Source organism: Ovis aries, chromosome 15, assembly GCF_016772045.2.
Source record: "Ovis aries strain OAR_USU_Benz2616 breed Rambouillet chromosome 15, ARS-UI_Ramb_v3.0, whole genome shotgun sequence".
Lineage (NCBI taxonomy): Eukaryota > Metazoa > Chordata > Mammalia > Artiodactyla > Bovidae > Ovis > Ovis aries.
Window position 1 is genome coordinate 28,983,175 of NC_056068.1, and position 15,730 is coordinate 28,998,904.

At 45.8% G+C, this 15,730-nt stretch overlaps 2 protein-coding genes across 15 annotated transcripts in view; both read left to right on the forward strand.

Moving 5' to 3' along the window:
* The window catches only part of ARCN1 (archain 1), a 28,919-nt gene extending 19,586 nt beyond the window's left edge, over positions 1-9,333 (forward strand). Inside the window, exons 6-10 of the mRNA XM_004016078.5 lie at positions 54-219; positions 2,613-2,760; positions 3,058-3,166; positions 5,533-5,737; positions 7,381-9,333. Of these exons, the coding sequence (XP_004016127.1) occupies positions 54-219; positions 2,613-2,760; positions 3,058-3,166; positions 5,533-5,737; positions 7,381-7,470 (718 nt within the window). The 3' untranslated portion in view covers positions 7,471-9,333. The remainder of the gene's footprint in view (positions 1-53; positions 220-2,612; positions 2,761-3,057; positions 3,167-5,532; positions 5,738-7,380) is intronic.
* A 4,420-nt stretch (positions 9,334-13,753) lies between these two features.
* PHLDB1 (pleckstrin homology like domain family B member 1) overlaps positions 13,754-15,730 on the forward strand; it is a 48,862-nt gene continuing 46,885 nt past the window's right edge. For all 14 annotated transcript variants that reach the window (XM_027979260.2, XM_042232702.1, XM_027979262.2 and 11 more), the window contains exon 1: positions 13,754-13,989. The gene's annotated coding sequence lies outside the window, so the exon portion shown is untranslated. The remainder of the gene's footprint in view (positions 13,990-15,730) is intronic.

Sequence of the window (15,730 nt, forward strand, 5' to 3'; positions counted from 1 at the left end):
AGGGAATTCTGGTTTTTACCTTTCTGAACAAATTTATTTTTCTTTCTCTACAGTGTGCACATGAAGATTGAGGAGAAGATCACATTAACCTGTGGCCGAGATGGAGGGTTACAGAACATGGAGCTGCACGGCATGATCATGCTTAGGATCTCAGATGATAAATTTGGCCGAATTCGTCTTCATGTGGAAAATGAAGACAAGAAAGGAGTACAGCTACAGGTGCATAGAGGCTTTTAATAAGGGATTATCAAGGCTGTTGTCTACTTAGCACAGTCTTGTTCAGCTGGAGTTCCTGTATGAACCATAGAACACAGATGATTATTTATTTTATGTAACTAATCCCAGGGACAGAGGAGCCTGCCTGGTGGGCTGCCGTCTATGGGGTTGCACAGAGTCAGACACAACTGAAGCGACTTAGCAGCAGCAGCAGCAGTACCATTCTAAATGCATAGGAAAAAAGTTAATCTGTTATCTACAGTGGATGCCTTGAGTCGATAAATGCCTTCCCAGGCCCGTTGTGAGTGATTGACAGCAGCTGTTTTAGTATGACCTTTTAATATTGAAATTGAGTGAAAGGTCATTTTGAAATCTAATAAATGACTTCATACAGAGGTACAAAGAGATGCTTATCTGTTACTATTATGCAAAAGTAAATTCATTTAAGATTTTGCTTGAAGTATAGTTAAAGAAACAAGTTTTAAAACTTAATGGGCAGGTATTTTATTAACTGCTACTCTATAAACTGCCAGTGCTTGTTTTGTTAGCTGAAGGGCAGTATCTAATGGTATATTCGAAATGTACATAGAATTCTTAAAAATAAGTATGTTCCACCTATGTGGCTTCTTTCTAAGAAACCTTTATAACGGTTGTTTTTGGTACATTTTATTTACTTATTTTCGAAAATTTCATTTATTGATGGTTTGGGTGAGTCTTTGTTGCTGCATAGGCTGCTCTCTAGCTGTGGTGTCCAGGTTTCTCATTGCAGTGGCTTCTTTTGTTTCAGAGTACATGCTCTAGGTCCATGGGCTTCAGTGGTTGAAGCTTCCAGGCTCTAGGAAATAGGCTCAATAGTTTTGGTGCACAGGCTCAATAGTTGTAGCTCACAGGCTTAGTTGCTTCGTGGCATGTGGGATCTTCCCGAATCAGGGATTGGTCACCTGCATTGGCAGGTGGATTCTTTACCATTGAGCCACAGGAAGTCCTGTCTTATTTTATTTTTAAAAATTTTTGGTTGTGCTGTGTGAAGTATGGGATCTTAGTTCCCTGACCAGGTATCAAACCCACCTACTCTTCATTAGAAGTGGGGAGTCTTAACCACTGGACCACCAAGGAAGATTGTTATATTTTATTTAGATAGTTGATCTTACATCTCTTGTCACAAGAACCAGGCCTTTTCAGAGAAGAAGATGATTTTGTCTACTTTTTTCCCTGCCTCATAGTTCAGTTCAGTTCAGCTCAGTCATGTTCAATTCTTTGGGACTCCATGGACTGCAGCATGCCAGGCTTCCCTGTTCATCACCAACTCCCTGAACTTGCCCAAACTCATGTCCATAAAGTCAATGATGCCATCCAACCATCTCACCCTCTGTCATCCCCTTCTCCTCCTGCCTTCAGTCTTTCCCAGCATCAGGGTCTTTTCAAATGAATCACTTCTTCGCATCAGGTGGCCAAAGTATTGGAGTTTCAGCATCAGTCCTTCCAATGAATATTCAGGACTAATTTCCTTTAGGAATGACTGGTTGGATCTTCTTGCAGTTCAAGGGACTCTCAAGAGTCTTTTCCAACACCACAGTTGAAAAGCATAACCAACACACAATTGTCTTTTGGAAGTAGTGCTTATATTATTTGACAGTAGCATTGCTGGCTCGTAAAGTGTATATAGTCATCAATGCAAAAGTTTCTTCTTTTTCCTTTTTTCCCCTAATATGACTTCTTTAAAAAAGATTGGTCCATCTTATTTGGCCTGAGTTTGAACAACTTTAGCTCTCTACACAAAATTGCAAGTAAACTTTGCACAGAGCTTTTCCCTCTCCTTCGTTAGTGTAAGATGAGGACTACTGTGTGACAAAGATGGCGGATCAAACTTTGACCCTTCTCTTCTATTTGGCCAGCTTGGCCTCACCTTGAGGCTGCTCCCCCTAAAGTATTTTTGTAAAGGACTTGGCTGATGGTCTTTTAACTTTTTTAGTTACAAAATTACTAACTTGTTACTTACAAACAAAATGGTTTAGAGTAAAAATTACATTATTGCTATTTTTAAAATGTCTTAAACCTTTAAAAGTCTTTCAGGGACCTCCCTGGTGGTTCAGTAGTTAAGATTCCACCTTCCAATGCAGGGTTTGTGGGTTCAATCCCTGGTGGGGGAACTAAGATCCCATATGATGTGGGGTTGCTAAGCCTGCTCACCACAATGAAGACCCAGTGCAATCAACATTTTTTAAAACACAGTCTTTGAAGAAGGGAAATCTTTCTTCAAAATAAAAAATAATTGAAATTTTTTTACGCACCCTATTTTAGATGTTTAGATTATGGGCCATGTAAGACCAAAAGGAATTTATTTCCTGTCTTGTCATGTCTGAACCTCAGAAATTTTCTTTCCTTTCTCATTTCAGACACATCCAAATGTGGATAAAAAACTTTTCACTGCAGAATCTCTAATTGGTTTGAAGAATCCAGAGAAGTCATTTCCAGTCAACAGTGATGTAGGGGTGCTAAAGTGGAGACTACAGACCACAGAGGAATCTTTTATTCCACTGACAAGTAGGTGCCTCTGGCCAGTCCTACTAAGCTAGTCTGCACTGAAAATTAGAAATAGCCCTGACTTGTGCACTCTTATCCTTATTGCCATAATTCTTTTTGGCAAAGTGACCTTTTAAAATGGACTGTATTTTAATGATTAGATTTAATTTTTAATATCTTTAATTTTGAAACCATTGTTTCTAGTAGTTTACATTAGAATGTTTTAAGGCTTGCTGGTATCGGTTTTGATTTGCAGTCTTAACTTTGCTTCATTCTTTTCCTAATGTTCTAGTATACTTGCTTTGCTTTTGTCTTCAGTTAATTGCTGGCCCTCAGAAAGTGGAAATGGTTGTGATGTCAACATAGAATATGAGCTACAAGAAGATAATTTAGAACTGAATGATGTGATTATCACCATTCCACTCCCGTAAGTTCCCCATATAATCACTTTTTCTATAGTGAGCTTATAGAACTAGTCTTTTAGAACTCAGTTTTGGAGGCAACACTTAGCTGACTGTCCATGCTAAGATATATAAGATACAAAGGCCAGTTGTGAAAGAAGCCTGGTGCAAAAGACTGCATACTAACTGTATGATTCCATGTATAAGACATTCTGAAAAGGTAATACCCTTGGGACAGAAATCAGGCATTTGACTGCAGAGGAGCACAAGGAAGCTTTGGAGATGATGGAGATATTCTGTGACTTGATTGTAATGTGCTTACATTACAGTGTAATGTCAAAATGTATCCAACTGTATACTTTTGAAGGAGTGCATATTACTGACTTTAAAGCCAAACATACAAAGCTGGTTGTAGTTCTAAAGCTGTGTTTTCAGATGTTGGTCTTCAGTTTGTTCCTGTAGTAATGAAGGTTTCCAGAAGGAGGAGCCAGTTCTCTGTTCTGTTTTGCAACTCTTAAATAAGAAATTGAGTCTGTCAGACTGAATTCTTTTTTCACGGTCTTTGCTAAGTTACCAGCTAAAGATGAGAGTGATTTCAGGGTGCTATTCTTGGTGAAACAAGATATTTGCATTAGTTTCAGGAAATTTTCTGACAACTTCATTGAGGTATGGTTGACATGCAATAAACTACGTATGTTTAAATTGTACAATTGGATAAGTTTTGACCTATATGCACCTGTGAAACCTGATCACAATTAAAATAACAAAAATCCATCACCCCCAGAAGTTTAGTTCCAGTAAGTTTTGATGTATGCTTAAATGGCATACTTTCTAGGATCACCTAGAAAACTTTTATCTCCTCACTAGCATTTCTAGTGACTGAACTACTATTATTTCACCATTGAATCCCTGCTCCTCTCCTTTGCCTCTCAGCATCCCCATGATTAAATACAGGGCTTAATAATGAATACCTAGTAAGTATATTCTTAGTGTGTTTTTACTATTAAATTGCTCAGTTATTATTACAGAGAAAACAGTTTTAATTTAATATGCAGGTTTATTCAAATTAATTTTAAATTAATTTGAATTAAAATTAAATTAATTTATAGTTTGATTCAGGTCCTGACATGGCCAGGTCTGGTTTTAGTCACTCTTATTTCCATTTTTTAAAACATGATTTATTACCAGTGTCCCCTTTAATGGGCTAATCATCTTAATTCTTCACAGCTTGGTTGTTACTTCAGAACAATAGATGTCTGCCTTGAACCATCCTGAGACTTGGGCGTTGGTGACAGGTGTGGGTTTTATTTTGTCAAGATTTATTTTGCTAGACTATTTTTAGGATGCCACAAGTTTTAGGCCTCTCCATCTACCCTATAATTGTGGTTATGGTGGTTTCCTGTGTCTTAGTTCAATTTTGCAACAGTCTCCAGAAGAGACCCTTGGACAGCACTTTACCCTTTTGTCTAGAACTGATCAAATTAGAGCTCAGAACCAGAATGGGAACAAGGGGAAAGGGAAGAAACATATATACAGCTGGGACCATAAAAGAGTTAATTGTGTTATCTCACCCTTTATCAAAGTTTTTCTGGTCTCCCTTATTTACCAAGCCCTAATGCAAACATTGGATGTCACTGGTGAATTAAAAGGTGGTAAATTTAGAATGTGTAGGAGTAGGTGACACTGCATGTCAGCCATGTGTGCGGGTGTGAAATACATCCTCACTAGCCCTGGTTCTCCTGCAGATTTAGGACAACTGTGTATCTCTCTTTCCCATCATGCTCACGTTTGCCCAGGGGCAGTTGTTCTTTCACTTGCCAAATAAAAGTTGATTTCCTGGATTGTAAATCAAATAAACCCACTGGCATCAACTACAGTAAGTTTTGAAACATTCTGAAATCTTTTGAAAACATTCTCAGAGGTCCAAATTCATTTCCATTCTAAATAACCATAGGCATTTTAAGTTCTCCCCCACTGTTATTATCAACCTGTTTTTCCCCCCATTGGCATCTATAAAGAGAACAACACTATATTAAAATTGCTTCTTGACAGTGCAGCAAAGCATCAGTGCAGGATTTTTTGAAATATATCCCACTTCACACATTTGTCAGTCTCAGTCCCCTGCCAGCTCCAGATCTAGTCCATAAGTTGGAACACCTCATGACTGTGTGCCAATTACTTACGGTTGTATATATCTGGACCTACAGAAGGGATGAGTGAAACCCTTAGCCAGTGTAAGGGTCCTTGAGGTTATTAGGGAGTCTAATTTTTTCTAGGACTGTATAAAAGCAGGAAGAATTTGAGAAGCATAATCATATTTGGGGCTGGTTTTCCTTGGCAGAGTTTTTCTAACTCTGGACAACTAACTTGACATGGGTGTTTCTTGTGGCAGATCTGGTGTTGGCGCTCCAGTGATTGGTGAGATTGATGGCGAGTATCGACATGACAGTCGACGAAATACCCTGGAGTGGTGCCTGCCCGTGATTGATGCCAAAAATAAGAGTGGCAGCCTTGAGTTCAGCATTGCTGGGCAGCCCAATGACTTCTTCCCTGTTCAAGTCTCCTTCATCTCCAAAAAAAATTACTGTAACATACAGGTATTCCCTTTTAATAGAAATCTTACACGGGGAAGGTGGTAGAACAGATGTTTAATAGGCAAAATGACTTCATAGACAGAGCAGAAAATCAGAAAAAATGATGTCCCCCATGGATTCCATTGCTGTCTCATTGTATTGCGTGTGTGCTCAGTTGCTCCAGTCATGTTCGACTCTTTGCAGCCCTTTGGACTGTAGCCAACCAGGCTCCTCTGTCCATGGGATTCTCCAGGCAAGAATACTGGAGTGGGTTGCCATGCCCTCCTCCACGGGATCTTCCCGACCCAGGGATCAAACCCTAGTCTCCTGTATTACAGGCAGATTCTTTAATGCTGAGCCACAGTCTTGGTCAAATTCTTCACCTGCTTTATTTCAGGTTTTTTTCTCTAGATCAGATAAAGAAATTGAATGTGACTATGTATAAAAGTATTATGGGTTGTGCAGGAGTCATATCTCTTAGTTGCCTGTGTTTTCAATAATCTCATGTATCTTAGAATCCATTTACCAAAGCATTCAGCACATGACTTATAATCCCTTTTGTAGTATTGTCACTTGATTTAAACCCAAAGACTGCTTCCCATCATTAATATGGACCATTATAAGCCATTTCTGCTGTAAACTCTGTCCTTTAGGTGAACAAAACAGTGGAAATCTGTGAACTGTTCCTTATTTGTTTGTTTAGGCTGTACCACATGGCTTACATGATCTTAGTTTCTCAACCAGGGATTGAACCCAGGCCCATGGCAGTGAAAGTGCCAAATCCTAACCACAGGACTGCCAGGGAATTCCCTGTAAACTGTTTAGGTCATTATTTTTAACTCCTTGTTTTTCTAGTTTTTGAAATTGCATTACAAGCACTGAGTTTATATTGTCATCTTCCCCTCTGACTTGTTGATTTGCACTCTTACCTTTCCAGATGGTCTCTGTCTCTCCTCTAAGTGCTTAGGAAGTTATAATTTCCTGTCAGTTTTCTCTCTCCCCTGCCCCCACTCAGTTATTGGCTCAACCCCATCAGTATTGGAGCACATTGTTGAACCCGAGACATTTTCCTGTTAGGGACCATTTGAAGAACAGGACAGTATAAATTGCTCCATCAGAACTTCATTAGAAAATGTGAGTCAGTGCTTCAAGTTTTGTGTTGGTGCCATTACAGGCACCATTGTTACAGATAATTCATTAAACTGGATGTTTATTATTAGTAGTAAAAAGAAATCTCATTGGAACAACCCAGCCATATCTAGAAAATAAGTATGATAGAGTAGCTTAGAGAGACTTTGAGAGCACTTTTAACAAGTAATGTTGAATATTGCCTTTTGGGTCAGAATGTTAATTGGTCATCCTTATAGAATGTCTGTGACCTAATGGGTTTTATAGGGCAGGGCCTGGGCAGTGGCCGCTTGCTCTGGACCTTTTACTTAATACCATTCTACTTGTTATCCCAAGAGTTATCTTTTCTGTCAAAGAACAGATTAATTATGTTGATGGGGAAGAGTGATGCTGTGAGCTACAGTTGTGAATTGAACTTTCTGAGTTAAACTTTTAATGTTGCTTTAGTGAATTTAATCTGTTCTGTACTGAGAATTTAGCCAGCACCTTGAAGCCCCGCTGTTCTTCTGCTTTACCTTACTCCTTGTTTGTTTTCCTAGGTTACCAAAGTGACCCAGGTAGATGGAAACAGCCCTGTAAGGTTTTCCACAGAGACCACTTTCCTAGTGGATAAGTATGAAATTCTGTAATACCAAGAAGAAGGAACCGAAAAGGAAAATTTTCAAATAAAGAAGAAGCCAACAGTGGCTGAAGAGTTTTTTCCAAACCCACAAGCCATTGGAGACCCTTTTTTTTTCAAACACAGTGCACGATTCTCTGAGCGCAAGGACCCTCAACTCACCCTCAGTGTTTCAGTGTCACAGAGACGTTCTTTGGCAAAGCAATGACACACCATAAAGGGAAAGGCTGCTGATTTCTTTGGCACATTTACTGGCCAGCAGGAAAGCAAGCTCTCCAGAGAATGCCCCCAGTTAAACATTCTCTCTCTTTGCCTAAGTTGTTCTTTTATTTGAATCCTTAAATATATTATATTTCATACTTTGTTTTTAAAAAGTATTCTCTGCGGAAGATTTTAATCTTTCACACTTCTTTACCTTCAGTTTTTTTCTTTTGTATATCCAGTCAAGCCCTGGGATCATCTGCATATAGGCATTGTATTTGGTACTCCCTTAACAGGTTGATCTAATCCAACCTCGATTTTTGGACTGTACAAGTGAACTGCTTGAGAGGTATGAGGTCTACACATTAAAAGATAAGGTTGTCTTATGTTGTTTTCCTATATCTATTCATCCCTCCATTCCTTTGCCAAGCTGTTTTCCTTTCAGGCTTGTCACTCTGCTTTAGAACACTACTATGAATCCTATTGTGTCGATAATAAAGACAGCTGAGAAACAGCTTTCAGATGGCATAGCCCCCCAACTTCAAGGTGTCCGGGAGGAGAATGGTCCTGTCCAGTTGTGGATTTCACACCGCAGGTGATCATGTTTGCTGCTGGTGCCACCCAGCCTTCGATCCTCCACATTTTGGGTGCTTCAGCTAATACATGATCGCTTGTGGTCTTTGTAATCCATTCACATTCCTGAGATTCACCACCTCCCTCTTCCTGAATGTTCTCTAAATGTCATCAGTTTTTTCCTTTCCGTCTGAAATAAGGTTATGATTTTGGAGGCTGAACCCTCAGGGAGTCTTTGTGCCAATCCCGTGGGCCCTAAACTGTCAGGGAGACTCCAGTCTCACCACCGGGTCTTTAGCTTTTCAAGATGCAGCTGATTATATTGCTATATAGGAATTGCTGATAATACTCCTTTCTAGCCTCCTCAACATTTTTTTCAGCAGCCTGTCCTTCCCATCTCTGAAACCCTTCCTTTTTCTCCCGTACGTCTTTTCTGATGAGGATCATCGTGTAGTGGTTGTTTCTCAGCGCCCCCCTCATCCATTATTTCTTCAGTGGAGAAGACTGCATCAGCCAGCCTAGCCTTTGCTTTTAACCCATTGTTGCCCTGGGGATTGGTAGAGTTGTTGCCAGGCTGCAGCCACAGGCGGAGGAAGAGACATGACAGTAGACGACCTCCTGCACTTTCAGCTGGTTGGAGAGTACCACTCCCACTCTGAACAACATTTGGCCTTCCCTGCAAAGAGTGTACTGTACTGCAAGCAAAGCAGGCACACACAGATGGCCATGGATGGAATTGTTTGCCAAAGAAATTGCTGGCCTTTCCCTTCCCCTTAATCGCATCAGGGAAGAATCCTTATCTCTAGCTTGGTTTCCACATAAGGTTTTTTGAGGAAGGGGACTGGGACAAGAAATCTGTCATGTAGTTATGTAGACAAGGAATCTTATTAATTCAGTTTTGTTGGAGAGTTGCTTGTCCATATGATTTTTTAAAAGTGAGATTTAGTTTCACAAAAACTTTTTTTTTCTGAAATTACTTTTGGGGTAATATTTAAAATGAGAGACATTTTGTAACCCTGTAAAATACATAGGGAATATAACATTCCAGTGTACACAAAGAAGACAGATTCTTTAATCAAATAAAGTATTATAAAATGAATGTTTTTTAGACTGTTGACCCTCATACTTTGGTGTATTCTTGCTGATTCAGAATGATGTAATGGGATCTAAGATTAAAAATTAATGATATGTTTCTTTTAAGAGGAAATAATCTCTAAGAGTATTCATTACCTTTTCTCCCTGTAACAAGTATTGTACCTCCTTGTGTACTTTTCTACATTTGAGAACACATACACATGTACTCCTGACAGTGTAGCTTTTGAATTTGATGGCACTATGGGCTTTTGATCCTCATGTTGTCAGGGCAGTTGTAGAATCAGAGAAATGAAGCTTCATCTTGAAGGAGTAACCATAGGTGGTGATATTTTGGTGCATCCTCTTCTCCATTAGACAAACAGTGGTAAGGAGTAAGTGATGAGTGATGAATGCCTTGGAAAATGCCTCAGAACAGGCTGCTTCCTTACTCCCTATTTAAATTTAAAAACTATTGAATGTCACCAAATTGGAAGGCAAATCTCTGATGAATAATAAGTTTCTGGAATGAATAAGTTTTTATTTTAATAGTGAGAGGAAAGATTTTGAATATTTTTTCCTTAGAGCTAGCAAGTATCTTGTCTAATGTCGCTAAAGTGTAGCTTGGCTCCCTGAGGCTGTAACGTTAACCCAGTGAAATGAAGCACACCAAACCCACACCACACCCTCTGGCAGCTGATACCTCCATGGTGTCAAGTGGACTTTTTGTTGGCTGCTTGAGAGGGAGACTAACAAAATAATTAGATCTGACTGAGCATTCTGTTTGATGTAGGAGGTTTGTGGTTCCTGCTCTGGGTTAATTAATTCCACATAGAGGAGGTAGGGAGGGAAGTGAGTTCCTTTTAAGAAATGGTCTGTCATTGGTCTACTCAGTATCAAACCCCAAATCAATCAGCCCATGCACTGCTTCGGGAAACATTGCCCTCAGTTAACATCATACACACTAGGTAGCCTCTCAGAGATTTCCAGAGTCGATACAGAATAGCTTTTTAAAAAGTTATATGGGACTTTTTTGGCAGTCCGTGGTTAAGACTGCCCTTCCACTGCAGGGGCTGCAGGTTTGATCCCTGGTTGGTGAGCTAAGATCAAAAAAAAAAAAAAGTTTATATCTGCAGGGCTCATTGGAGGAAGAGAGGGAAATAGAAAGTCCCCATCCTCAAGAAGGTTGAAACTGAGCTGGAAGCAACAGCTGTACCTCCTTAAAAGTGTAGCTTTCTTGCTAAAGCAGACACACATCAACTGCAACCAGGGATACTCAGTGTGGGTCTCTTAAGGGTGAGGGCTTTGGTCTGGTAGGTTTTAAAGGAATTAAGGAAGCAAAAATGTAGAATTGACTCCCCTGTATTATGCACAACTCATTGCAACCATCCTTTCTCGCCATTCCATCTTTTTGCCCTGTTTGGTAAATATACCTGAAGCTGTAGAGCTGCTCTGAAACTCCTGGAAAATCCACAAGTAGGTTGGCTGCTGTGTACTGCTCCTAACCCAAGAGCAGACAACATCTCTACAAGAGTCAGTTTCACCTCTCACCCTAGGGAGTTAGTGATTGATGAGGAGACAAGTCTTTAGGAAGTTTAGACTACTTTTCCAAACTGAGCTGTTGTCCCCTCTAAACACAAGAGGTCAAGCAACCAGGCAGTTTTTAGAAGCTTGCTTAGGCCACTCCCCTATCCCCTACCCCCACAGGCCAGAAAGGAAAGTTTTTTGCCTTGCTGTTCATAGGGCAGGGGTTATGGGAAGTTCCCATAGGTGTAATTCTGTGATCAGGTTGATGTGCTGTTTGGGAAAGAAGTGTTACAAATTCAAAGCCCTGAGAGAAATGGAAATATGTCTTGTTTCCCATTTTTTGCCGGAATGAATCCTTGTTCATTTCTGCTCATAGGAAGGTCCAGAGCCACAGAAAGTAGACAAGTCTAGTCTTCCATCCTACGCAAAATTTCCACTCAGCTTGGAAGTATCTTAACTGTGAATAGAAATGTGGATTGCATAATTTCAAAAACAGGCTGACAAGAGAGCTTCTGCTCTTTTCAGCGACTGAAGAAAGGTTTGAAGTTTCTCCCCAAGTTGGATGCAGTGAGGAGTTAGTTACTTGGCATCATTGGTGCCACACCTACACTAATGATGCCTGAGTTCAGGATCCAGAGACGCCAAAGGGGATAGCTTCCTGGGGTAGGGTGTGTATCCACAGGGACTGCTTGCTGTAATGAGCACTAATCACCTCTTTCTGAGGCTGGAGGGAGTACAATTTGAGAGGAGGGACAGCTGGGAAATGTGCTGTGGCTAGGACAGGGTGGGTGTGGAAATCCACTCCTGACATTCATAACCAAGTGCAGAGGGCCTTCAAAAATCCACTCTTCCTTCCACACCCAGCCTTTGCCCTCTCCCCCTGCTTCCACCTCGGAAAGTCTGAAGCATGGTTGGAAAGCTGTTTTCTGCTTTCTTCTCTCTTCCTCCCCCTTTCTGAGCTTCCAGCTGCTCGACCTCTTGCGTAACTCTGCGAGAGCACTGAGTCTTTTTGATGGGCTCCAGATGTGCAGCGGGGTGGGGGTGGTGGGGGTGATGGTAGGTCTGAAGTCCCCTGAGTGCTCTAACTGTGGGAACCCAGGGCCCCAACACAGCAGGAGCAAGGACACACTGCACAGAGCGTTTGTCATGGGCTCAGCGGACTGCTGGGCTGGGGGGACAGCAGTTGGGTGATATTTCACCCCCTGCTTTAGCATCAGCTGCCTCCGTGGCAGGCTTGATTATTCCCCCAAATTCCTCCTGACCAAGACAGTAAGGAAGAGTTGGATTTATGGAGCACAGTTAAGTGAAAAGTCTGTGAGGCACCCCAATCTGAGCCTCTTCCCTCAAATGCTGGGTCTTGGCACATAAGATACAACAAGTTTGGGGTTTGTTTCCTTTTCTTTTTATTTAACAGAATAGCCTGAAAATTACTGTTGTGATCTGCTTCATGAAAGATGGTCAGAGTTAAAATGCTTTTATGATCCTCAAACAGTATGAAGAAAGAATAAGAGCCTTCCACTCTCAACACTGCTCCCCCACCCCCGGAAAGATCCTGGGGCTTCCTGATACCCGTGGCACATGCTGAAGCCTGATAGTTTGACCTCTGTTAGCTATAGCAGGTAGCTGCAAAGAGCCAACCACCCCTTCCTGCTTCTAGTCCCGTTGGTTCCAGCCTCCAGCGGGCCGTGGGGAGGGTCCCCTGCTAGTGCTGGCCCTGTCAATGAGTGACCAAAGGTTCCTGCAGTTCAGCCTCCTGCTGTTCCTGGGTTAAACAGGGAGGGTGCACAGTAAAAGCACTGAGTCAGAACAAGATTTGTCCACCCAAAGAGGACAAATTATTTTCTGCTGTCCTCTGCTCACTGGAATGTCACAGCCTTGGGGGCTTTCTGCTTCCTATCCTTCAGGAAGGAAGAGTCTCAGGGGTCCCTCCAGTGCAGGTTTAAAAGCTCCAGTCTAGCTGAGTTCATATCCCTAAGTCCTCCTCCATCAGTCTCCTGGGGCAAGAGCTGGCTTTACAAGGTAAGGATCGGCTGTCAGCTTGGATTTCGGGTGGTGGTTGAAAAGGAGAATGACTTTCTCCCAGGGTCAGTTGCCAGGCTTCTCTAAGATTTTCAGGTCCTCCCCACCCACTTCTTCCTTATTAAACCCTTACTCCTACGGAGACCCAAACTGCTACAGGATGCTGTGCTCAACCAGTTTGAGCACCAGTTTGCCTCCCAACTGTAATCCCGGGCGTTGTGGTGGGGGTGGAGTGACACGGGGGCAAGATGATAATTCCATTCGGTCTTCCTATGCTCTACAGTTTGCGTGGCATTTTACCATGCCTTTTTTATACGTATCTTTAGAAACGCCCCTATCTGGACGGTTATTAACTCCATTTACAGCTCATCCTGGCGGAGGGGCTTGGAGTAGGATGAGGAGAAGGGGCGACAGAGGGTAGATAGACCTGGATACCTTCAGCAGATATTCGGAGATGTTAAGAATATGTTGTACGGCTGCGACCATGAAGTTCACTAGGAGCTGATGGAGGATTCAGGCGTCTAAAGTGAAAAAAAAAGAGAAGGGGGCGGACTAGAGAAAAAAGGGAAAACACCCTCAGAAGAGCCTTAAGGCCTAGGGGTGGAGGGTGGTCCAGGAGAGTCCGGAGGGGAGGGCGAGTGGGGCCAGGGGTGCGCACTCGGTGGTGGTGGTGGAGAGCCCAGCTGCAGAGATGAACAAAGCGCGCGCTGTGCAGGCGTGGGGGGAGGTGCTGCTATGGGAAAGGCTGGGTGGGGGGACCTTGGGCTCCAGTCCCACAAGGGCGTCTCCTCTGGCTGGCCAGGCGGACGGGACGGGGGGACGGGGGCGGGGACTAGCGGGGCGGGGGGTGGGTAGGAAGGCGGGACCCACTTGCTCTCCTCCTACTCAGCGGGCTTCCAGGGAAAAGCAAGAGTGTCCTTCGAAGCCTGGGGCCGCGGCTGCCGAGCTAGGCGAAAGACCCGGTGTGCCCCTCTCCCCTCGAGGTAGAGGCGCTCCCTCCCGCTACGCCTGCGGGTCCCGCTCGCTGCGCGGCTGGGACGGGATAAGAGGAAGTCCCGGGGACCTGGCGAGAGCCCTCAGACCAGCTCTGGGCTGGAAGATCCCGGAAGAAGCCGGTCGGGGAAGAGGGGCGCCGCAGGTGAGTGTGTAGGGACACGGGGTCTTTGTGCTGAGCGGGCTCCGCTGCTCTCCCGCGAGCGGCTTGCTCCTGCCCTCCCGAGCCGCTGCCGGCGCCGCCGCCAGAGGGAGCGCTTGCGCTCCGCCCCCACCCCCCCACCCCCCACAGCCGCCCGCCGCCCCGGGGGGAACGCGGATCCTTGTCCCAGGACTTTCCTGCGGGCGCCTGGGCCACACTCGTGGGGTCTCGTCCGCCTGCTCCCCACATCTCCCTTCTCCCCCCGACAGAAGGACTGAGAGCCCTGCGCCAGGACAGCGGGGTCCCCTGGGGGCATCTCAGCTCCCGTCCCGGGCTGAGCCGCCTTGATGGGACAGGAAAGGGATGCGGAGTCGGGCTCGGAGGCAGTGCTGTCCGGAAGGGACCGCTGGGTGTGTTAAGGGGATGGGTGGCACATCTGGGGCCTCTTGGGCCCTGCCAGGGCGCCGCGTCTTTAGGGGTCCCGGAGGCTGGAGGGGGAACCGTGGGAGCCGTGAGTCTCTGGCCCTTGCCACGCCCGCATAGTCCAGATTCGAATCCCTTGCGGAGTTCCCCCGTACCCCGGCTGAGCCAGGTCATCCGGGCTCCTCGGGGAAGGGGAAGCGCGCGGGCGGGGGCGGGGGGGGGAACTGGGAGGGGCCGCGGGGTTGCCGAGGCTTCCACGGACGCTTCCGCCGAGGCGCGCGCGAGCGGAGACTGGGCCGGCTGGGGACCCAGGGCGCCGGGGCGGAGCTGCATTCTGGGCCCGTTAGCTCAGCGGTCCCGGAGGCTCCGGGGACTGACTCATCGGGCCGGTTACACACAAACACAACCTCCCCCACCACGTCAGGCATCCCACGCGCAGACACACTCGGCGCCCCACCCGGCATTACCCACGCACCCTTCCCACCGCGCACGCCACGCGGACACGCCCGTCTCTCCGCCGTGACACGTGTGGGGCCCAACACACACCTAGACCTCTACCCACTCCGCACGCACGCCAAGCACCCGCCGCCCTCGCAGGAAGCCCACATCCACACCTGCGGCCCCCGCGCCCACGCAGCCCGCGGTTCACACACCCACCTGCCGCTCACGCCCATCACACACTCAGTCCGCACACACGAATGCTACGCGCGCGGCCCCCTCCCGCAGCCGCCCGCGGGGAGCCGGCGGTGTCTGGGGGCCGCGCCTTTCCCGGACCGCGCAAACAAGCGGCCCCTTCTCCCGGCCCGGCCAAAGAAAGGCCGCTTGTCCGGCGTCAGCGGCGGGCGGGGCGGCCCAACACTGAGGCCTTGTCCCACCTGGCGGCCCTGGGGAGAGCGGCGAGGGGCAGCAGGGAGCCCTCCGTGCGGAGGCACCCCACCTCCACTCCGCACACAGATAAAATCACAGCCCCAAACTACACTCGCGCCTTGTCCCACCGCTTGCTCCAGCCCCGGCTGCCCGCCTACAGTCTCTGTCCAGAGCTGGGTCCCCAGGCCAGCCCTCCGGACCCCTTTCATTCCAGAGCCTCACCTCCCGTCCCCACGCCGGTCTCCTCCTCCAAGGCCCTGAGTACCTTCGACTGCTCCCCCGGACCGTCATCCCCTTACCTTGAGCACTCGTCTGTCCCCAGTCTCCCCCATCTCCTTCGTCCCCCAGTCGTTCTCCTTCCCGGTCCCTGTCTCTCCTCCCCCGCTCCGCCTCCCCTGCGTCCCCTGGACTCCATCCTGCTTCCCACCTTCTTCCCCTCCTCCCCACCCTCTGC